Source organism: Ptiloglossa arizonensis, chromosome 2 (assembly GCF_051014685.1).
Source record: "Ptiloglossa arizonensis isolate GNS036 chromosome 2, iyPtiAriz1_principal, whole genome shotgun sequence".
NCBI lineage: Eukaryota > Metazoa > Arthropoda > Insecta > Hymenoptera > Colletidae > Ptiloglossa > Ptiloglossa arizonensis.
Window position 1 is genome coordinate 22,344,961 of NC_135049.1, and position 25,135 is coordinate 22,370,095.

The 25,135-nt window shown below is 44.3% G+C and overlaps 1 protein-coding gene across 3 annotated transcripts; it reads right to left on the reverse strand.

Moving 5' to 3' along the window:
* Positions 1 to 21,650: 21,650 nt before the first annotated feature.
* LOC143155173 (F-box only protein 7) lies at positions 21,651 to 23,426 on the reverse strand. 3 transcript variants are annotated; one of them, XM_076327609.1, is made up of 4 exons: positions 23,013 to 23,426; positions 22,664 to 22,926; positions 22,288 to 22,554; positions 21,651 to 22,214 (listed from the first exon to the last, which is right to left on the reverse strand). In XM_076327609.1, exons 2-4 carry the CDS (start codon positions 22,843 to 22,845, stop codon positions 21,911 to 21,913), a joined length of 753 nt encoding a protein of 250 aa, XP_076183724.1. In that variant the 5' UTR covers positions 22,846 to 22,926; positions 23,013 to 23,426; the 3' UTR covers positions 21,651 to 21,910. The 3 variants fall into 3 exon arrangements, with proteins under 3 accessions (XP_076183724.1, XP_076183725.1, XP_076183721.1); XM_076327610.1 differs by having other exon boundaries at positions 21,651 to 22,035; positions 22,105 to 22,214; positions 22,664 to 23,421; XM_076327606.1 differs by having other exon boundaries at positions 22,664 to 23,426.
* Positions 23,427 to 25,135: the final 1,709 nt, after the last annotated feature.

Genomic DNA, 25,135 nt, shown 5'->3' on the forward strand with positions numbered 1-25,135 from the left:
CGTTATTCGCGAAGTCAAAATTTCACTTGCTAAAGTGGATGCATCGAATGCAATAACGGTCCACTGGATTATTCATAAAGGGAATAATGCATTTACGTTGTCTTTCAATTTCTTTATTTTTTTTCACGAGCATCCAAAATGAAGGATTCGAGAACGTAGACCTTGTATCGAAAAAAGTGCTAAACAGATAATTGCGCATTTTACCGAGGCCAGGATTGTTGACCAAACAACCGGCAAACATTTGCGTATGTTCGGACAATGTCTAGTGCGTGTATAAACGATGGGACGAGTTTCTAAACATCGATACCGTCTATTTAGGAACTCTGCCACTCTTTATTAGTTTATTCAAGAGTGCACCAAGCCTTGGACGATCCCCCAACGCAAACACTCGATGTGTCCTCGTAACAGGGGATCGATTAGAACGACCAATTGTCTCTCGTTACATCGAGACGGTAAAAAAAACAAAGGCAGGTACGAGAAATAAATATTCGAATCTACTACTTTCCATTCGACCTTTCAAATCGAACGTACGTTAAACATTAACGATCCTGCGATACAAACTCGCAGGATCCGCGAAATGTCCGCAACTCTAATCAATTAGAAAGACCACTTTCCTCTCGTCGCGTCGAGATTAGAAAAAAATAAAAACAGTCACGAGAAATGACCGTTCGGATCTGTTACTTTTTATTCCACCGTTAAACGTCTCCCGTTGCACCGAGATGATAAAAAGTAAAGTCGGTTACAAGAAAGGAACACTTCGCTCCGTTACTTTTTATTTTACCATCGATCCTATCTAAATCAAGAGCGGACCGAGCCTTCGACGATCCCCCAACGCAAACACTCGTCGAGTATCCGTAACTCGAATCGATTAGAACGACCGATTGTTTCTCGTTGCGGCGACAAATGGTGAAGAGCGAAGTCAGATACGAGAAACGATCGTTCGTGTCTGCTACTTTTTCCACCACCGATCCACGAGGTCCTCCTATCCACGAACTCGAGAGTGCACCGAGCAATTGACGATCGTCCGACGCAAACACTCGTCGAGTCCACGCAACTCGAAACGATTAGAGCGACCAATTGTCTCTCGTTGCGCCGCGACGGTAAAAAGCAAAGACCATTGTGCAACCGTGTTCGCGGAGGAGAATGCTTCGCCTCGCCTCGCCTCGCCTCGTCTCGCCTCGCCAACAGTGGATCAAACGGGAGTAACACAGACGAATCAACGAGCGGCTGCAGTTGAAGGTTTAACGAAACCGAGCTGCCCTTTTAATCGCGAGCCCAGTAATTCCCCAAGGAGGAAATCTTAACGAGTCCTTTGTCTCGACGTTCGTCGTAGAAGGAAAAGCAGCTGGCTCTCGAGGGGCTTGTAGCTACGGCGCCCAGATGAACCCAGGAGCCTCCTAGGTCCCGCAAAACCCGTCGGCTCGGTAACGCACGCTCAAACGGGGATTCTCGTGAATATTTAACGGGCTACTAAGAGGATGAGCTTTCTTCAAGAGAGGCTCCATCGCCGTATCGTCCAAACGGGACACCACGGAAAACGAACGAGGCTGTGCCCGCTTCTCCCCTTTTAATCCTCGTCGTCATCGTCGTCGTTGTCGACGCTTGGAAATTATATGTATACTCACCCCGGCCCCGTTCCGCGACCGACCAGTTTTTCGTCCCTCTCGCGACGAGTGTCACACTTTTTCACCGTTCCGCACTCTCGTTCTCGTTTCGACGGAAATAACGGGCGGAGGTGAGCGTTTAACGTACAGGACGCACCATTCGCACGGATCGTACGATCGACGAAATATCGGGTCACTGGAGCGATCCGGTTGTTGCGAGTTGGAAACGTCGGACGATGTTTGAGATTTTTCGCCGAGGAAACCACGGTACCTGTCTTTTTTGAAATTCGTACGTACGTTCGTGTACAGTTTTCCCGGTTGTGTGAATTTTTTCGAGTATTAATAATTGTCGGGAGAAGGTACAGTATGCGTGACAAATGTAAATACGCAAGGTTTACTTTTAGGGCTCTAAATGTTTGACGACGTTTGAATTTCTATTCCGAGAAAACCACAGTGTCGATTTCAAAATTCCCGTGTACATTCGTGTGTATTTCGTCCAGCTAGGAGAATTTTTTCGGACACGAATAATTGATTCTGTCGAAGCGATACGTCCCCGCGCCGGGCGTACCGTGTCGGCGCTCGAGAAGAATACCGCTGGGGTGCGTTAATTCTTTTCGTGAGCGCAGAAAGTCGCCAGCTCGCGTCTAGACCCCAGGAGCAGGGGTCTCGGAAGCATTCTTCTCGAGCACGTGATGCACAAAAGTATTCGCGCCGGTGATACATTTCGGACATCCCGAACTAAAAACTCGCAAACTCTCTTACCGTGTACACGAGTGACGTCCGAACGCGGTAAACGAGAAACTCTGGAATTGTAAAAGGCAATGGAAACATCGACGTTTGCCACGATCGTTTACCAAACACTCCAGCAGTTCCAAGCGTTCCACTTCTCGCGGGCTACCTGTCCCGTTTCCATCGCGCGATCACGTCCACCTTCGTCATTCGTTCACGCGGGAGGCATCGATTCCGCCCCGGAACGGGGTTACTCGCTCCTCGAAGACGCCAACAATGCGACATCGAAGCAACGATAGTAACGACGGTAGCCCACGATCACGCGCGACAACCACGAGCGTGTATAAACACACGGGGACGCGCAGTATCCCGACACCACGGCATCTCGCCGATAAAGTAAGACGCTACGATGTGTGCTTTGAATATTCATCGCACGGGTTACACACCGATTACATGCAAATCGGATTAATCTCCCTTCCGGTGAAGCGGTCGCCTCGCCTCGCGAAACCGCTAATTTGGACCAGCCTCGAGCTCTTTCGCGAATTCCCGACGTCGAAACCAACGCTCCCCTGCATCGGATCGTTTCTTCGGTTACCTTTTCGCAGTCACTGACGCCGAACGACACGGGGGTCGGTGTCTTCGCCAGTTCGGGACATTTGGGTTCGTTAATTACACAATCCTCGTATCGAAAAGGATCTTTATCGATAACCATCGCGAATCGCGGCCAACTTGAGCATTAGCCTACATACGCGACGATACATCCGAGATACTGTACATCCGAGTGTCGAGATCGGTAGAAAATCAACCGATCGCTCGAGGGCAATTTTTATCGAATCGTTCGACTACCTAAACTGCTTATCGTTCCTTGGCGCGATCCTGTGAACACCCTCCATTTCGCGGAATTTTCTCAAGGATTGCAAACGACCGATTTCGTTTCCGTTACAGTGGAAATGAGGAGGTGAAGGAATCTGGGTCTTTGTAGACAGATAGGACACATTTTAGATAGAAGCCGTTTAGAAAATAAACGTACAGCTTGTAGAGCCATTTTCGGTCGGATTCGTTTAACATTTTCGAAAAGGAATGAAACGATGACGGAAGAAACATAAATTTAGGATACAGTGCTGGATAGAAAAATAATAGAAAAATTATAACGACTCGGTTAGACCGTTCAAAAATTACTCACGAATGTCTTGCGACGAAAACTTCACCGTCTGGTATATGCAGACAACGATTGACTACCTACGAGTGCGGAAAATCCGCTATTGAGTTAAAAATTGTTCGAATCGAGTGACAGTTCGCCAACTTTTCACGGTACGTAATACCGAGCCGAGGGAAACACGTTCGTAGGAGCCTAAACGATCCCGTCGGGCACAGAGACGCGTAAACTCGAGGAGTCGAGAGCAACTAATAACGTTATCAATTATCTCGAAGAGGGAATGAACCGTAGTTCTCCCTAACTCGAGAGATCAGCAGATTCGGTTACATCGAGCGGAGGAGAATCGTAAGGAACGTGGCAAGGAAATCGTCGTTAACGAAGACGTTCGGTGCATCGTAACGTCGCGTCGGGCGTGAATCAACGTTTCACGGTGCGCGTCTAATGAAATTCCCCATAGAAACGCGGATCGGGCCCGATTCCCGTAACGTTCCACGCGAACCGAATTTTCCGTCCGCGCGCCCGACCAACGAAGACGAATTTCGCGCGAGATAACAGCTCTCCGTTCGTCTGACGTCACGTGGAAATTAAGTCGTTCGTCGTCGTCGTCGACGTCGTCGCACGGGACAACCGTAACGCCGTTTCGCGCGTTCGTTTCCCTCCTACGTCGAGGAAATCTCCATCGTCGAAGTTTCCGCGAACCTCGAGGGCGTTTTTGCAAAAATCTCCTGGACAGCAGCCGGACGGCTAATTAACTGAATTTTTAACAGCCTCTGGCTGCACCGTCGTTTAATTGAGTAATTACAAAAGACTTTCGCGTCCTGGCGCGGTGGTGGGCACCGCAGAAATTTCAAGATATTAAAAAAGTTTCCACGGGGACCGAGGTTAATTCGTCGGGAATAGGGCCGGTGACTCGCGTCGTACTTGTAAACGTTCATCGTTTCCTACGCGGGAGAAAAAGATCGATTTTCTTTTTTTTTTCAATTTACGAAGGCGACTCTACTGTGTCCCGAACGAACCAGGTTGGTTCTCGAATACACCGGATCGGGTACACGGTTACCGATCGACGTACTCGCGGGCAACTTTGCTCGCTCAACGTCCCCAACAGCTGCCAAGAACGAAACGACGCGGAAGACGAAATGCAAATTGCTTTTCTTTTCGGCCTGACCGGGCCTGCCGTGCGATTTATCGACCACCGGGACGGTGCAAGTCGCGCACAACTTTTCTCATACTTCTATGCGCGGTACGGCGAATTCTTCCGCCATAAATCAACTTCTTTCGATGGATCCAACACCGTTACACCGCGACAAAGAGCAATAGCCGACACGTTGAGGGTGTCGCGCAAAAAGGAGAGAATTGCTTTTCCGCGCGTCACCGCGACAACGTGCGTGCTCCGAAATTTTACACGCTTCCTGCGCAACCATTTCGCGTTGTATCTCGCGCTGCGTGCTTTTTTTTCTCTAGATCGTAGCGACAGTTTATAGAGATAGAGTTAATTATCGACCGTGCAAAGTCTCCGGTGCAAAAACGTCCCGACTTTACGGAACTCGAATTTCTAATTTTGTAACGCAATGGGACGAATAAGGAAAGTATTTAGATGTGAACAAGGTATTCTTGTTAAATGCGAAATGTAAAATTAAAAGTAGAAATATCTAGAGAAGAAAAATTGTGAGAGCAAAAAGATTACATTGAACGAGAAACGAAAGTAGAAAATATGAAAGCAGAGGGGATCGGTAATGACTGGATGAAAAGAAACGGAATGTTTGAAATATTTGAGATACACGTCGGTTAAATAATTATTTCAAATATCTCTGGATGCGTAAAAAAAAAAGACGACCCAAGTGCAAGGAAAATATTCTTCGATATCCGATCGTATTTTAAAGGAAGACGCGCAGGACGAGTTCAAAGCCCTGTTACAAGATTCACAGGTGTATTGTACACCTCAAAGCTAACAAGAAAGTTCCACATTCGTTCCATTTCCTATGTAAATTGTGAGGTTAAAGCGAGTGTATCTCAAAAGCAAACGGTTTCCAGACGTTCGTTTATTAAAACCGCCTTGTTAACGAAATGTAAAACACGTCTACGAATTCTGCGACAGGACTTCGGACTCGCCCTGCGCGCGTATACAAATTTTAATTATCCATCGTAACGACGCACGATACACGTTCATTTAATTACGATTCTCGCAGATTAATTTTTCGGCACGATTTTCCAATTCTATCTCTAATACAAACCCGAAATATAAACTTCAATTTTGAGCACAATCCATCTATTACGCTTTTCCCGAGTTACAACGTAACGGAAACCACCAGATGCAATTTTCCAACCTTATTGACCACGAATCTTGCGCTAATCGTGCGCGAAAACTCGAAACATCGTGTCGAGTCTCGATTCCACGGAGAATCTCGAAATTTTCGGAAACCCGACTCGATCGTTTCCCCCGAAAATGACACTATCGGTCACCCGATATTGTCAAGGTCCGACGCACCTCCACCGACAATACCGTAGAGGCGGATGATGCAAGCATCGCGCGGCGTAGCGGTGGCAATTCAATTAGCCGTGAATTTTCCGTTGCGCAAAGCGGCTCAATTAAAAAGCCGTGTGTAAAAATTGATTACGCAGCCGCATCCTCTGCGCGTCTCGAGGATGCCTCGTTGGAAAGACGAGGGAAGGATGCAGGAAACGGTTGCGGCAACCCGCGTCGTTGCATGCATACCGCCGTGACGTAAATTTTCGTAGACCGCGGAAAGCTGGATTTTTGCCGCGTCGCGGCGAGCTGGTGCACGCATTTGGAGCGGAGCAAATTTGGCAGTGTCTCCCGACGCGGAGCGTTCCGCAGCGAAATTGCCGTTGCTCGATTTTATTTTTCCAACCCCCCCAGAACCGACCCTCTTACCATCCACGATCCCGGCGCTCGCCTTTTCAATTAATCTCCTGCTGCACGGTGTTGCGAGAAACTCGTCACGATTCAGGGAATCGGAGGCTCGCGAAGGACACCTCGAGTTCCCGTCGTTAGTCTACCGGGTCATCCGGTCGCACCGATCCTAATGAGTTTATCGGTATTAATGCCGGCCGTGTTTGTGGGTCACCGGTTGGCCTAATTTTAATTCGATCGAGGCGTATCAGGGAATCTCGAGCGTTTCCGACGAGAAAGACCCGGGGAAGGAACCGACGAGGGATTGTATAACAGTTTACACCGTTTTAAATCGTAACTGGAGAAACGTTTGCAAGAAACTTGGCAGAACGGCGCGATATTTCGTACACGTCCTTTCGTTCGTGGCCTTTTTCCTTTGTACGGGGCGTTAATTGAGTCGATACATTTAGAGCGGGGAATATTGTAGAAATTGATCATTTTAGATCGAATATCTTATAATCGCGTCTTGTGCACTTTATAGTTTTGTTTTGTATGGAAAAATCGTTTTTGGAATTAGAATCCGTAGTGGGAAATATACCAGCGAAAGTTTTAATATCGGAGAGATGATTAAGAAACATTGCTTATTATTTTTAAGGTTACTCATTATTTTTCGATAAAAGTAAGAATATACCTGATTGTTTCAGTTCTTCGCCTATTTCTATCCATGTTCTTCCCTTGTACTTCGTGTTCGTATAGGTTTCGTGCGACAGGTCGTACAGAAGACTGCATTTTCTTACGCATTCCGACAGCTTCTCATCGTACATTTTTAAATGCACCTGGATGTTACGCACTGGATCGACAACGAACCGCTCCGCTCGAACGACTCTTTATTACTGAGCGAGATGTCCGGACGAAACACGTTCGAACCTGTCCGAACCTGTTCGAGCAACTTTGTTTGTATCGCGAGCGTGCTCGCTCGCGGTCAATCCGGAAAACAGAGAAGGTAGCGATGGCTATCGAACGTCGTCGAAGCGCACACACAAGCGTTCTTACGTTCGTTCGTACGCTCAAAGTCGCGTTTACCGTAACGGCTTCGATTATTCAAATAACTGTGTATCGTTCGAAGCGCGATTGGTCGAAAAAGACTCGGAGGAACTCGTTGGAAAGGTTAAATTTTATTAGAATTTCAACGGCTCGTAGACCAGTTCGTTATTTCTCTCGTGTATAATCGTGAACGAATTACGAACAATTTAAGCAAAATAAAACCGTAAAAATTTTCACGGGCTTCGAATTACGCCGAGAGTTTCCACCGTTTAATAAATATTCAACTTTTATCCGATATTGTAATTCCTATAATCCGCGATATTTTTCACCTCGTTTTTTTTTGTCCCGGTCCTGGCTCCGTTCCGGAAACAATTACGAAAAACCTAAATTGAAGAACGGAGCGGCGAATTTGAAGCACCGTTACGAAATTCAAGTACTTTTCCTCGACAAACGAGAACGTCGAAATGCGAAAGAAATTCGGGACACACGAACCATCTTTCGCTACCTTTCCGTCGTATAAACGACAATGGAAAATTGTCTCGTTGCTTCGACCGACCTCCACTCCGTAACGCGTTCTTTATAATTCTTCGTTAATTGCTGTCATTTTTTACCGAACCTTGCACCCGCTTGCTCGAAAGGATACTGAAAATTTCAAATAAAAACGAGGAAAAATACGAAAGTTGCGACGAATAGACAACAAACACGAACGAACCGTGTTCTTCGTCGCTGTAAAATAATTACTGAAAAATATCTCTCGAACAACGCTTTGTCCTTAGTAACTTCAAATTGTACGTAGCGTCGTGTATATCGTTGTTCGTGAAGTCAAAATTTCACTCGCTAAAGTGGAAATGCATAATAGTTCAGCGGATCATTCGTAAAGGGAATACATTTGCGCGATTTCTCAATTTCTTTTTCGAGGCTCCAAAATGAAGGATTCGAAAATGTAGAACGCAAACTAAAACGGAGATCGGACGACACTGTTTCTTGCTACGTTCACAATCATCAATTTTTAACGTTTATAGTCAATAGACATCCCCACGGGTTCCGATAGCTCGCCCTGGGAATAAATGCAAAATAAACGCTTAAAAAATATACAACTCGAACCAAAACTGGATCAGATGACAAAGGTTTGGTTGTCCGTCGCTGTACAGCCAGTTGTTCGTTCGTAACTTCTATACTCCGCAAAAATTCTATCACGTCTCTACAGCGTCAAGAATGTTCTATTCCTAGAAATAAATATCTAAATCTAAACGTTTAAATTAATTCGTGCATACGACTCGAGCATGCTGGGAATAAATCGAAAAGAAAAGCTTGAGACACTTTCTGCACGCATAACTTTCTAAACGCACAAATTCGTAACTAAAATGGTCTAAAATCGACGGATCGCAACTATTCTTTGCCAAGTGCGGTCGTTCACCGTTAACGTTCAAATATTCTCCCGTCTCGAGAATTCTCCATTCTGGAAACACTAGGCATACCTAGAGCCTAAATCGATTCATGCAGAGTACTCGCGGACAGGCCCTCGGGTCCCGATAACTCACCTTGGGAATAAATCGGAAACTCCCCGTCGCTGTGACTGTGCGTGAGCATCCCCGTGGAATAGAACTGCCACAGGGCTCGCTTCCGGTTTTCCTCGGACGTGCCGGCGAGGACCTCGTCGTCGTCGGCGAGGCCCAGCAGGCTCACCACCTCGGAGAGCGACAGATTGACCCGTTTCCCCTCACCACGGTGAGTTCTCCGACGAGGTGAACTTCGAAACGTAGGTTCGCACCTTTCGTCCACTTTTCCACGTGAACACGAAGGAACCGTTCACCTCTCACCGGCATTCGTTCGCCATTGCACCGAACTTTCCGTATCGAGGGTTCACCGTTATCACTGCGACCATTCGTCGAAAGTATCACCGGCTTTGATTCTCACCGCTGGGAACACCGACATTCTTCTTCGGACGTTAGAACCCCTTAGCGAACACCCCTACTTCGGCGCACTGAGGATAAACGATGGAACGATTAATGGTTATCGTCGACCGAGGTCTCAGATTGCCACCGAACCGGGTCCCTTTTGTTCGCGAGCGAAGGTCGAGACATCGATCCTCTACTTCGAACGCTCCGTGTCCTCGCACCGAACGAGAACGACTCGTCGTCATCCTCCGCGCTAACGAGTCGATCGAGTGCACCTAATTCCGAGGATGACCGTAATTATCGACACTTTCGTTACCTCGTCGCGTTCTCTCGTATCTCCGGGTGAACTTTCGATTCGTCGGTATCCTCTGCGATTTTGGATCGCAATCGGTGAATCGAAAAGTATGAGCCCGAAGCGCAATGACGATCGCGACGATCGCGTTTCTCGAAAGGTAACGGAAACTTTCGTCTCCATATAGTAAATGCCAACGAAGCGGTTATTTCGTTTTCCATCGCGTTCGCGGACTCGCAGCGATGCTACGAACGATTACCCAACACGGTATCCGAGCCAGGAACGCTTCATTTTCGTCCAGCGATCCTTCGTATCGACGGTTAAACGCTGTAATTTATTTATCCGCGATCGCGCTGGAGAAATTTGCTCCCCGCGTGGATCTCTGCCCGCCGATTTATTAAGGGATGGAAACTAATTAAGCTTATCTGGTATGATTTTCGAGCCGTTTCCCAAGAGGGAAACAAAGGAGCGATCTCAATTACGTTACGGGAGATTCGGATCCTACCGTTAAACGCGATAGAACGAACCACGGGCATAAAGCGTTTACGTGTAACATCGCTATCCGGGCACCGCAATCTCTGTAATTCGATAACCGGCAGTTTATGTAACCCGTTTTAATCGCTCGTGGGACAAGTTGCGCGTGCACACGTTTCCGTATTAAAGGCGGCATACTTTGGAATATATACGTACGGGAAATTCGGTACCGATGTCGTTTCGAGTGTCGCGAGTTTACCCAAACGAGTTCCGACCGTACAAGTTTCCGCCTACGCTTTGACTGTAAATCGAGCGAATCGTTACACGGGAAGCCACGCAGTTGCGATCTTATTACGTCGAAATTTTGAAACGGTTGGGAATTTCGAGCACGATTCCGGTTCGCTTTTCGTATTTGAGAGAAGTTTCGAATTGAATTTTTCAATTGAAAAATGATTTTCTTTGATATTATATGTACTTTGTCGACAAATTGCACGCACGTTTCTCCTTGATTTGTCGTTGACGAAAAATTCGTTATTATTGATTAAGAAACGATGGTTAGGAAATTGGAGGAGGGTTCCAGTTTGATTTTCGAGTTCCAGGTGAGATTCACAGCTATGGAGCGTGTTTTAGAAAAGCTCGAGAAAAATTCCGTGAATTTTGTCAAATTTTTCCTTCGTCGAATACACTTCCGTTCGCCTGCCGCGTTCCCGGCAGGGCTCACGGTCGTGGGATCGAGTTTGAATTTTAAAAAGGGTTCGAGAGAAATTCAGGGAACTTTCCTTTTTATCATCCACGATACGTTTCGTCGTCGCGTATACGTTTCTCCCCACTTTGGCCTCGTTCGGGAACACGTGGCCGGTGACCAAAAAAAAATCCACATCGACGAGGCGCGGTTCGGAAAAATTCGAGCGGAAAGAAAAAAAAAAAAAAAAAAAGAAAAAAGAACCACGATCGTATATTGCGAACTGCCCGAGGATATCGAATATTTTTCCATACTTTCGACGATGCAGTTTATTCGGTCCCGAAAAAAAAGCAAATAAACAAAAAACTTCGTAAAGCAAGATAAATTGTATCTTTATTGCAACACCAGAAGCGTTACCGGTATTTTCGTAACTGCGTCGCGCTTTCGTGTCGTAAGAATCGAAAACGGAACAAAACAAAACCAATCGAAACAAAAGAAAACAAAACAAATACTCCCGTGGAATTTCCATCTTCGAATCGAGACTTAAACGACGAACATCCTCCGCCGGTGAGTTGCGTCGAGAGAAAAAAAAGGGAAGGAAAAAAAAAAATTTGCGGTATCGATCGACGTAGAAAAACAAGAGGAAAAAGGAACTGTCTTCGCGTCGCGACGCTTGGCCGCTTCTGCACGCGTAAATTTATACCACGGCTATTAATACGTCGGTCCTCGCGGGGTTGATCGATCGCCGGAGGGATGGAAGGGACTCGACGGGAGATTGAACTGCGCCTTTGTCGGTGGAGGGCCAACCTCTCTTATATAAATCGGTAGAACCATCCCTAATAACGAACTCGAGTCCCGTTTCGCGCTCCCGTGTCCTCGCTCGTTTCGAATCTCGCTGCCCCTTGAACCGTTTCGTAGCCGTGCGCTCGTTTCCCAATTCACGAATTGGAATCGGCTCGCGTTATTGCCGCGTCACCCGCGAGGAAAAATTGAAATCGACACGGCCGCGGGCGATGAATCCTCGATACGATTTTTACGCGACTCTCGTGCGCCCACGCGAATCCTCGCGTTCCGCGAGCTGGTGAAACGTTTCACACGCGGTGATAAAACCGGGACGCAACGTTTATTCGAGTATTTTTCCGTTTTCCAAACCTTGGACGAGAAACGAAACAATTTACACGCGATCGTGGACCATCGCGTCACAGATGGGAGCTGGAAAAATGACTTCTGGATCGAGAAGGGTTGCAACTCGCGAGAAGAATTTGGACAACGTCGAGCAATTTGTTCTCCAGTGCTCCCGAGACTGTAATATCCGAGCCGATACGATTCGCGATTCGTGCTAGAACTCAGCTGTTCGTTTCCATACGTTACACGATACATGTTCCGTCTAATAATTTTTCGAGGTCTCTTTTATCAAATAAACGATACGTTTATTTTCGCGAGAAGAACTCGCCCAAGCTCCTTCTGCACTGCGTCAACATCGTATAATTCATCCATTGGATTCGAAACGCAAAGAGTTACCGTTTATACTAAACGTTACCTTTCGTAAAAGTTTCACGCTCGGTATACTCAATTTTTTCGAAAAGAATTCGCTCGGGCACCTTCTGCACTGCGTCAACATCCTATCGTTTGATTCGTCCGTTACGTACTGAATGTCAATAGTTTACTATTTATAGTAAACATTCCCTTTTACGCCGTTTCCCGGCTACTAATTTAGCCGATTCACCTTTTATTAAATTTTCGACGCGATGTATTTATTTTTCTACGAAGATTCCACCCAAATATCTTCTGCACTGCGTCGACGCAATCTCGATTAATTCATCCGTTACGGTATAAACGAACAAAATTATTATTTCCAATAAACATTGAATTATGTATTTCGGTAATTATCTCGATAATTGCTTCTTCGTTAAAAGTCAGAAAAATTCTGTACGAAAAATATCGAAACACAACTCTCGTCGTTTATCTTACCGAAGACGAGGGGGACCATCGTCTAAAACGAAATCCTAATCGTTCGTAAAATCAACTCGGAGGATTTCTCGTTTTCGAATAGACAGACCGAATTCTACGTGTACCGATACCTCGAGTTTCGTTCGAATCCGAATTTGCATTCCTGCGCAAGATCGCGATCAACGTATTTCCCTTGTACCTCTTGTCTTCGAATTCCGAGAGGACCTATCGCTGAAAACGGAACTCGATTCGTTCCACGAAACGAAACAATCTACCGAGTCCTTCTGCAAAAACCGACGCACGATCAGAGTTCTACGAGTAGCGATATCTCGACTTTCTTTCGAATTCGAATCACAATCCCGCGCAAGATAGAGATCGACTTATTTACCGTGCACTCCCTGTCTTCGAATTCGGTGAATCGTCGCTCGAAATGCTTCCCAAAAGTCCTCACGGACTGAAAGACCCAGTCCAAGTTCTACGAACACCGATTTTTGTCACGATTCCGTGGAAAACAACGATAGACGCTGTTTACCATCTACTTCCTGTCCGCAGATTCGATGGATCGTCGCTCGAAACGTTCCCAAAGACGACTCGCTTCACAGAATCCTCGCAGACTGAAATACCTAGCCCAAGTCCTACACAATGTCTCGACTCTCGTCACAGAGCTGGTTATTTACCGTTCGCTTCTTGTCTTTGAATTCGGATCGCTACGTCGCCCGAACGGCTCTCAAACAGACAAGATACGGAGTCCTCGTAGTCCCGAACATCCGTTTGAAACCCTACGAGTACCGATGTCTCGATTTTCGTCGTAGCGATATTTACCGTTCGCTTCTTGTCTTCGTACACAGTGAACGGTCACTCGTAACGAAACTCCGTTGGTTTCCAAAATGGACTCGCGAGATACCCCGACAGATCGGAACACGGAAGTACCGATGTCTCGACTTTCGTCACAGTGCTCGACGTATTTACCATCCACGTCCCGTCACCGGATGCAGCGTCGCTCGAAACAGTTCGAAAAATCGCCATACAGAGTCCTCGTAGCTCCGAACACCCAACTCGAGTCTCGAGTTTCGTCACAATGGTATTTACCCTTCGATTTCCATCCTCGGGGCGAAAACGGACTCGGATGTTTCCCGTCTTCGGTGTCCACTGATCATCGCACAGACCGTGTATTCCGAGTACTAGATGTGTCGTGTCACGGAACACCGATCGCGTTCACCGAAAAACGTACCCGCACTGGAACCGTGGCCCGATGGAACCCGCGTTTAACCGTTTCGATCGTTCCTCGGCTCTCGATCCAGCCGCTCGATCGCGAGTGACGCCGCGCGCGCGGACGCAACGTCCGATCGCGAATGATCCGCGCACCTCGAGGGGAAAAATCGGTTCACAACCGTGGGACGTGTGCGGGATACGGGGGTAGAGGAGTAAACGAGGAGGAACCACCGAAAGTACGCGTATCCTCGCGGTGACCAAGGGGGGACCGATCCACGCACCCACGGAGGAGGACCCACGGGAAGAAACGTGCGTCCTATGCGCGACGGAGCGGGAAGGACTTTCGTCCAGGACGGGTTCGATGCGCGCACTGGGGATGAGAGAGAACCAGGGAGCAACCCGGAGAACAGAGAACGCCGACACCGCTCGCGCTCGAGCGAGAGGGTAAGAGACTCGGGGGTGGGAGAGAGCGAGGGTGGAACGGTCCAACCGTGCGGAGGAGCGAGCGAGACGCGACAAGACCAAACGGCGCAAGCTTGAGCCCGCTACCGGGCTTCGAAATACGCATACGACGTACTAGCGCACACTAGCTAACCGTCGAACCGAGTCCCGATTCCGGAACTCTCGAGCTCTCTGCCCCCCTAGTTGCGCGTCTCTTGCCACCAGCGACTCGTCGTCCTCGACGACGACGTCCAACCGTCCACGAGTCGCGGCCCTTGCACCGAGACTCCGATTCGGTAACTACTCGTCGTGGAAGGTGGTCCTGGTCCACCCACTCGCGGTAGATACTTTCGCCTACTTTTCCACCAACGGTGCGCACCCGCCGCGAGCGCGAAGACGACCTAATCGGGACCAACGGACGCAGAGAGACGAATGAAAAGACCCGGCTGCTGAGGTGGGACGTTCGCGCTGTCCGTTCGAGATCTCGAGGAGGGTACATCACCGGGAGATAGACCGTTTTAGCGGTCGATTTTTCAAAAGTTCACTCCTTCCCGACGAACCCCCTCCCCCGGAAACCCACCACCTGCCATGACCCACTTCCCTATCCGACCTTACGGGGCGGTTCGCCCTAATTTCCCGCGTTAACTACCTTCGCTCCGGGGAGGGGGGCTCGTCGATTGTACGGGATCGAGTTCGCGCGTACGAATCGCCAGCAGAGTCGATTTTAGGTTTAGGGATGCGAGAGAGTGCGTGTCGCGTTAATTTCGATGCGCCACGAATAATTCATCGTTCTTCTCATCGGCGCGAAAACTTTGGTCCAGTGATGGAGAAGAATCGGGATCTTTGGGATCGTCGATGGGTTAACCTTGTTCGCTGGGATTTGAGGGAGTTTTGAGACGGTTTGGATAGAAGTCGGTGCAGATATTTACGAAATAAGTTGGCAATCGACGCGGTCGTATATTTCGAAACTGTTGAATTTCGTACTCCTTTTGGAAACAATTTCCAGGATCGTGATGTACAGTTTAGAGTTTGTCTGATAGAGATAGAAATATATATAACGAATAATCTCGAAACTATATGGATTAGTTTGTTTTTTTCTTTTTTTTTTGGTGAAAATGGAGAATATATAATTTAGTAAAATGTTCGTACACTCTGAAAAGGTCGTGTTTCATTTTCACCGAAAAAAACCAAATGACTTTCCGAACAACCCAATAAAATGCATTAAATTGCATATTACTATCCGGAATACTGCGAAAGAAATACTCTGTACCCGCGATGCGGATAATCCCTCGAATTTAACGAATGCAACGAGCTATTCTCTCAAATATCTGTAACTGTGGTCTTTAAACGTATAAATTATATACACACACTGGTTTATTACTGGCCGTGAAGCGAAGCGACTCGTACGTACAAATTTTCACAAAATTTAAAAGATACAGCAAACGAAATTATTTCGTGACAATCCACAAAAGCGTCCTAGTCGGTTTTTAAACGAACGATTAATACGTTCGATTAATTCGTGTATCGTTGTACGCGCGTTACGCTACCATGGACACTATTCTTTTTCAACGCGGCTTTGATGTTCGTTCGTAGGATAAAGTCTTTCGCGGGAACGTAAATAACGAAAGCAGCGGTATTCTCCACGAGCTGGCTCCGGTGCCAGATTTCGTATTTATTTCTTTTACAAATTCCCCCGTTTGTCAAAATTCAGCCCGCCCGTTCGAAACGGATTGCGATTGTTATGCAAATACTCGTGTAAATTAATCACCGGTGTTCCTCGCGTGGAAATAATATCCGTCACCGTTTTCCTTAAATTCGTTCCTCGACGCGTACTCTTTCGCGAACGATGTAAATAGTGGGACTTCTGATATCCTCCGAGCTCGCTACGGTTTAACGAACTGCGAAGTTTTTGGCACAAAACCATCGAATAAAGACGAACGAGCGTAATCAGGCACGACACCGAGCTTGCGTTTCGTAACGCTTTCAGACACGAATTTCCATTCAGCTTCTCGTGTCCGAAACACGTACGGAATTCCACCTCGAAACACGAAACACGATATTATTCCTTCTACCCGTCGACGCGTGCGTTCGTTAACGATATCGATGCGAATAATTAGCTTACAATTAAGTCGTGAATTCGCGTGCGAAATTTAATTATCGCCGATCCTATCGCGGAACACGATTGAAACATTTACCGCGGAAACTCCTTGGGCGTTCATCCTACCTAGGAGAACCAACGTGGGACAATTAAAGTTTTACTTTTAACTTCACGGGGAATCAACGTTTAACTTTTGTAAGGTTCTGTGCGAATCAATTGTTAGCAGAAGATTCTGGTGTAACTAATTTTTTCATTTTCAGAGAAGATTGTACGAGAATCAATTTTTCAATTCTGCGAAAGCGGTCTAGAAGAATTTACTAATTTTAACGGAAGCTCTTCGGGAAATTAATGTCTTAATTTGGAGAGGTTCTACCCGAATTGCTAACTTTTTGTAAAAAGTTCCGAAGTAACTAATCTCTTAATTCGGCGAGATTCGACTTTAGAATTTTAAGAAATATTTTCAGAAGAATGAATCTTTCGATCGGTAGGAGAAGTTGGAAATGTTTAAGTCTATCGAAGACGTTGAATCGTTCGAAGAACACGTTGTTTACGATATCGGTTGATTGTGATTTACAGTTCAAACGGCCGATATCGTCCGAATAAAATTACGCGCCAATTCGTCTTCGTCGTTCGACGATGTTCTACTATCTAGGAGCAAAAAGTGTCGTAGCAAAAGAACGAAAAGATTTTTAATGCGCCCGGTGACAGTGTGATTAACAAACGCAGTGTGCCGAAATGATTTATTCAGCTCGGAAGATAAAAAACGCAGCGGAAGGAGAATCAAGATTAATGACGATAATGCACACGGAATATGAGATATCGGCCGGGTATTAAAGTGCAGAATGACGAAAAAATATTTGTCAAACATTTCTTTAAAATAACGCGACGTAAAATTCGTTTCTCGCGAAATTCAAGATCCTGTCGTTTCAATTTCTGAATATTCTACTCTCTACGAAGATAATGTTATTGGCAAACGAGTCACGTAGAATGAATACATAATTGAATACAAAACAATCTGAGAAAAATGATTAGGAATAATTATGAAGATCGATCTCGCGTAAAAATTCCGGAGTAAATAATAGGAATATACGACTCGTACGTAACAAGATGTATTGTGAAATATTGAATTGAATATACGTGTAAAGTAATTGTTGAAACACAGATCTGCTTTTTCCTCGATGTCTAAATTTTACACGGGGAGAATACCCGTGACACGTGGATCCCATCGGGCCAGAATACGAATTATGATCGATAGGCGTGTCAAACTTGGATTAGCTACAAGGGAAGCACGAAAGTTGAAAATGAATAGCTGGTAACAATAAATCACGTGGATTTCCGTATTCTCGAAGCCCGTAAGTGCACGTCCCGTGGAAATCATACCACGATGGGGAAAAAAAATCGTTTTTCACGGGACCACCCCGAAATCATTACCGCGATGTACTTAATCCCTTAGAAGGGGTTCGTGAAATATTTTGAATAGAATTTCCCTGCGTTTGGTGTTCCATCGACGGTTTCAATCACGGCGAATCGGTCGGAATGAAATTTTAAATGTTTCAACGAGCTGGAAGCATCCGTTGATTAAAATTCATGACTCTTTTGCCGGTTATAAAAAAAAAAAGTTCTCTCGATGAGATGCTACGGCTTCGTATTAAAATCGAAGGAAGTCGCGAGACGATAATCGATGTTCCGTAGTGTCTATTTTGTTTTTCCACGATTCTCGAAAAAAATTCGTACTCGAACCGCGATGAAAGAACTCGCGTGCAATAACCGATGAAATTTATCATTCGATGAAATGTATGCGATAAATTATTCGTTCGTATCGTATAATAAAAAATTGACATTGTACGCCGACTATTGTTTATGAGCAAACACGAACGATACGATACACAGAAAATTATGAATTATCCCATTGTACGTCAATGCTCGAAGTTGGAACGAACATGATAATATTCAGGACGTAGACCGTGATCATTTCTACGGTGTAGACGGTGTAGATTTTCATTTCTACTGCAGACCGGATCGATAATTGCACTCGGTGTGCTACCATCTAACGTGTGCACCAGAAGTGAAACGCAACAGAGTAATAGTAAAGCTGTTGCCTCGATTATCGCTCACCGGTATCACCGTTGCTGCGAGTGTTGGTCTCCTGAGTTTCTGCGTTTTCGCTGGCCACTGTCGTCTTCGTCGATTCCTCCGCTAAAAAGAAAATCGGTTGTTATTACGAGTCGGTTTCACGAATTATTTCATTAAAACGGTGGAGTAAGAACGTAGTGCCCGGTAGAAAGTTTGGTACGAATGTTGCATTCACGCGTAAAATAAACACAATTAAATCGTGTTCTGCCAAACGTACAAACAACAAACAAACGAAGTAATCGTTGCGCGTAGCGTTCTTCACCAAGGATATTTACCTTACTAAAAATGTCGAGTTCTGTTCACGTATTCTCAGTATCTACTCTAACTATTGTAACGTAAAAATGACAAAACAACACACGAAAGTTTAAAACGTCCCTCGTTGTCTCGTTATTTAGATTCGTATCGAGCGAAGAAAGAAAACAGCAATTATTAGCTATTTAGGAACGAACTTAGCGACACACGTACATAAAAAATTTTACTTACTGTATGTATATACGAGAAATATTCTATTGTCCCTGAAATTTCTTTTGCCGTCTAAAAGAGAAACCATATGTTCAAGAATAAAACAAAACTTTACGTGAAAAATATAGATTTTACACGTGGCGGGTAAATTGCGAAAATTAAACATACATCACACCAATATGTCTAATAAATCATTATTATTCTCCGTGTTACGAAGCTTTGCTTATTTAAAAAACACATGAATAATGGCTTGAAATGTCATTTCGATGAAATATTCTTCGTTTGCGAAGGAATTTTTTGATGAAATGGAACACACATTGTTAGGGAGAGCTAGTATCGATTATCGATTCACATTTGCATATCGTGTACATTATCGGAATTAAACGAATGTTAAATTAATGTACTAAGTAGACAATTATTACTTTCCATGCTTTGAAACTTTACGAAACACGTTTTTACTTCGAATCTCGGTCGAAATCAATTTCTATAAGTCGCTTGATCATTTGTAATGCATAAATAAGATGCACATTGTTCGATCAATATTGGAAACATGGGTACACGTTAATAACAATCGCGTAGAGGAACAAACGTTCACAGAAACCGTAGATTTTGCAATATCTTGATGTTTATTTATCACAATCGTTAACAATCATTGTAGAACCATAGATTGAACAATTATAACAATATCCTAGTATCGATAATGGGTTAAAACATCGATTTGTACGAAATATTCGATTACACGAAATAAAGGCAGTCGAAGTAACGGTAAGTCACCTTCGAAATTTCGTTTGAATATTATTGTCGCAATACGACGTCTAGAATATTATTGTCGCAATTCGACACAACTAGAGTTATATTTGAACACTGCGCGATAAGAATGGCGAATAAGTTTACCATCTTTCGTCAACGTACTCTTGTTCAACTTTCTGCGATGTTAGCAGGAATAAAGTATGGTGATAGAAGTTCTAGATATAAAAATATATCCACCATTTTTAATCGATTGACTCCCCGATTGACTGTTCGTATCTGAGAAAACAGATACAATGTACACCATGGTTTGCGTATCGTTTCTTCCAATTTTGTCTCATATTGAACGAGAAGATCGAAGGAATTTTGACTACTTCTATCTTCTCTGTTTAATAATTTCGATCGTAACGCATGTCGAGGGATATCGATGGAACTTTTATCGGTATTCTTTAATTGTTATTGTTAAAAGCGGTGCAATTTTATTCGTTTCTGATTCGATGACGTTGCACGTGACACACAAATGGTGTAGGATCTACGAGGAGGCCCGAATCGTTGGACAAAAAGTTGCATTTAATATTCGATCGACCGTGTATCTCGTCGTTGTTAATATTTCCGTCAGGTACGATAGAAATGAAACTCGATTGTTTAATAGAAAGAGATAATACTCGAACGCGAACTATATTATTATTCATTCGAGCCATCGACGAGCACGTCCGTAAACGACGTCAATACGAATAATTAGCTTCAATTAACTCGCAGATTCGCGTGCGGAGTTTAATTACCCCTGTTTCTATCGCAGAACACGATTGAAATTGTCGTACGTATATTTGACGTACACTCTTTAGGTGTCTCTTTGGCGAAACATTCGCAAACGCGTGCAATAGCATTACGTTCGAATTTTTAAAAGTTCCTAGAAGATTTACATTCTTTAATTTCAGGAGATCCTACGATAATTAATTTTTAATATGTAAGAGAAAGTCCTACGAGATTTATTCCCGCGTTATAAAACTGAAATCAAAGTATTTGAATTGTAAAAATATAATCCACGTGTATAACAATGCCTTTGAAATAAATAACATAAATATGTCGCGGGTAATTGCTCGAATCTTTATTCAATATCCTAACGCCTCGTGTCTGGAGTGTATCGTAAATTACGTGTATAATTTCCATGAAATGTGTGTTTCTCTCAAAAAGAAATACAGGTTTGTATAAAAATCGAAAAAAGTAATCGATTTTTCGTGCTCGGTAGTTCTCCGTTCTTCTACGATTCTAAGAAGAAATGCGCGTGTCAACAATCGGTGCAATATAAACACGTGTAATAAACGATGTTCGCGATAAATGAAAAATTTGCGTCGCATAATGAGATAGTGATATTCGCGTCGATTATCGTTGTTGTGTAAAAAAAATTACAACTTGTCCCATCGTACGACGATACTCGAAGCTCGAACGAGCGCGATAAAATTCAGGACGCGGTTCGTAATAATTTCTACCGTGTAGACAGTGTAGAATTTCATTTTTACTGCACACAATAATCGATAAATGCACCCGGTGTGCTTCCATCTGACGTCTGCACCAGAAGTGAAACGCAACAGTGCGAGAATCAAGCTGTTGCCTCGGTTATCACTCACCGGTATCGCCGGTACTCCGCGTGTTGGTTTCCTGGGTCTCTGTGTTTTCACTGGTCACCACCGTCTTCGTGGTTTCGTCCGCTATAAAAAAAATCCGCGGATATTACAAGTGTGTTTCATGAATTATTTAATCGAGAAAATATCTTGCCCGGTAAAAAGTCGAATACGCATATTTTAGAGCGTTAAAGGTGATAATGGAAGTAGGAAAGAGAGATTGGTAGAGGTATATTATTTTCTAACAATGTTCGATCTTCCGTAATAAATTTTATAACACTTAAACGTTATAATACAAGTTTTTGCAGTACAATAGTTTCTTATCAATCTTTCAAATCCGCTGTAAAATATAGGTACTAGGTACAAGTAAATAAGTAAGGGGTCTTTGAAACCTTTGTTGCACCGTGTGACAAATCAAACGTTTCCACCATAGCTTATTAGTTCAATGTCAGTACAGGCTCTGAATTCTGCGGACCGGATTCTGTGGACTTGAAAGAGTTCTCTCGCTGCATAGTTCATCGGATTTTTCTTGATCGTTTTAAAGCACGATAAGTACTTTGAATATTATTATCGGTCGGGATCCAGCTCGTGTACTCTCTTGGATAATCCCTCTGCAGCAATTTTCTCCACAATAGTGGTTCTGAACAAAGCCGATTAAATTCGGATGAACAACAAGCCATTCGTAATACGTCATGCACGTTTAACATACTTAGAATTTTGTGTTTCAACTCTGTCGGAAGTCCCTGAAGACTGGGACCCATCGATCCAGCTTTGGTTAATACATCTGTACGCACAGGAGTGGCTAGGACGTCTTTAAACCTATCGAAGAATTCTGTTAAAAGCTATACCAAAGTTTCTATACCGTTTTAACGTGTTCGAAACCTTACCGTACCTGTGAGATATTGCTTTTAAGTTTCTGTATCGCCCGCAAATATCGCTCGAGAAAGGATTAACGTACATTAGGGTTTGAACACAGATACAGTAAGTTGTTTTCTCTTCCATAAGAGGAAAGAAATTAATAATTAAAGTGTCTCCGGATGGAATTGCAACCAGTTTGCATTTTACGTCGGGGAAAGCTTCTAGTTGGAAACTTATATCATAGATCCCTGTCTCTTCCGATTTCCAATGTTTTGGGATACGGAGAGACCTCAATCGTGGACTGTGACAAAAATTTCATAACGTACAAAACTTAAAAAAACATAAAAACAAAGAGGAGAAATTGAACGAAGGACTGTAAAATACAAACGTAATCGAATACTATTACGCACCATTGCAAATCACTTCTGTCTGTCGAAGACTCATAAAAACCAGATTCTGCCAAAAATACAATCAGCAGTGCAACGAAATAATCGTGAAACGTAGCATACTCATTCAAGTCTTTTAATATCCCCTCCAACGATGGTACTAATTTCGTAATCGTGCTATCTTCCACTAAAATAGGTTCTAACATAATGGTGAATTTTCGAAAACAATCTTAACCTTTAAAACGCGTGACGCATCAAATAATACGATCCCTTTTGCTGGTCTGGACCTGCAACGCACGAATTTTGTTTACATTCTGTGCTGGCCTCTCTAAGGAAACGTGCAGACTGCAACGATGGAAAAACAGGTGCGTACGAAAAGCATAGACGTTTAAATAAATCGCAAAGAAATCTGCCTCGCACGATCGATTAACGATACACCTATTTTCAATATACATCGAGCCCTTCGATTGAATTTTATGCGACGAAGACGAATTTTACGCAAAACCGTAGGTTTGTGCGAATAATAATTTACCAGTGCATGGTAAAACAAATTGCAACAGGTTATGATTAACACTTCCGTTGTATATGAGAAGAATGAAACTCGATTGAGTACTAGAAATAGATAATACGCGATAAATCATGCGTATCGAACATTTATCGTTTTAAAATTATCGCAGATAACTTATCGTTGTGACATTTTTCGTCGATAACTAAACTCGTCCACGAAGCTTCTGTAATCGTTGAATTAACGATAATGCAGTATGTTTTCAAACGTCACTGTATCATTCTCTTGGAAATGGTAACGAGATTAGTTAGAAAAACAATATCCAATAAAAACACTGTGTTTTCGTGTCACGGTAAATAATGCTTTAACGCTTTCTCGTTTCACAGCGCCACCACGAAAATTATAAAATCCGAGGCAAAGTGACTCAAACGAAGATAAAATAAATAATATAAAACCGGTATAGGAACTTGTTATATTTTTTACTCGCGAATGTCCCAACGGTCTTATTGGCAACGGTGAACAAAATTAATTACACGTAAACGTTGGTTTTAGAAGAAATTATCCAAAATAAGGTACAGGTTGCACAAAGGAAGCTACACACGATACGTTCACCGAGAATTTATACGTACGTATAATTATTCCGATTCAAAACGCGTTACCCGATCCTTTATCCACCTGCCTAGTAATAATCTTTCCGCCAGTAACGTAATATTAAATTCGTTAACCGTAACGATTTTCACGAAAATTTACTACCAAGAAAAACGAAACGACATTTTCGATAACGTTGCAACGATACCCGAATCGAAATCTCGCGTGCGAAAAAATTCGACCAACGTCTCGAACGTAAACGGGACGAAATATTACGTATAAATATTCATAAGCGAGAGTCGAGAAAAACTAAAAAGTCGTTATCAAAATCAAATCCCCGTGGGGACCGTGAGCCCGTAACGTCCTCCAACAACGTCGCGTACTTAATGCACGTTTCGTATAGTAGTTTGGTCCACGGTTAAAATTTACCCGAATTCACGCGGATGACAAACGTCTCCGGTACTCCGTCGAAATTTTCACGCTTCGTACGCGCGGAAATTAAGTCGCGTAGATCAACGATGAGTCACGTGATCGACGACGACATGTTAGGTAGAAAATACCGGGAGACCGAACAAAATTCAAGGGGGCTCGTTATACGTCGCGATACGCTCCTGTTCGGCATGCAAGAGCGCTCCGTGCCACTTGTTGCATGGCCGCGCTCGACAGTCGCGTTTGAATAAACTGGTTTCAAACTGGTACGAGATATTCTAGCGGTGCCCACGTACCTGGGGAGCCGGATGTCTCCGCGTCCTCCTGGCACGGCGTTTCGGGCACTTTCGTTTGTCCGTGGGGCACAACACTCGTCACTGCACTTGACACCACCGACTCGCACGATTCGGCCATTTTCAGGTTAACTCGCGTTTATCCGCACGGCGGCTATATAGTTACCTCGCTGCATTCGAATCCGAATCCCTTTTTCGAAACTTCCACGCACGCTTCGCGGTTCATAACGCGCAACTCCCATGACAGATGGCGGCCCCCGGACGGTGAGGCCGCTACCGCCACCTGGCGACCGAACCCAACACCATAGAAATCACGGGAGCGCCTAATCATCTTTGATTTCTTTATTAGAAAATTACCGGGAGACGTATCTAGCCACGCGCTCGATTTTCTTCCTCGTTGTCTTACACGCGGATGAAATAACTGCTCGGAACCCCGAAAGAATTGGGGTTGCCGAAATCGATATTTCCAAAATTCGATTCTATTGTTCGAACATCGCGCACGAAGAGTAAGTTTCTTCGTTCGATAACTCTATTGTTAGCTTTACTAGCGGTCGCTCGGACGACATCTACGCTAACGTTTTTAAAGATGTTATCGATGAATTTTATAGATTTCCCAAGAAATGAATGTTTCAATTTTATATTTAATTATTCGAATTTAACTTTTCCCAACGCGAGAATAAT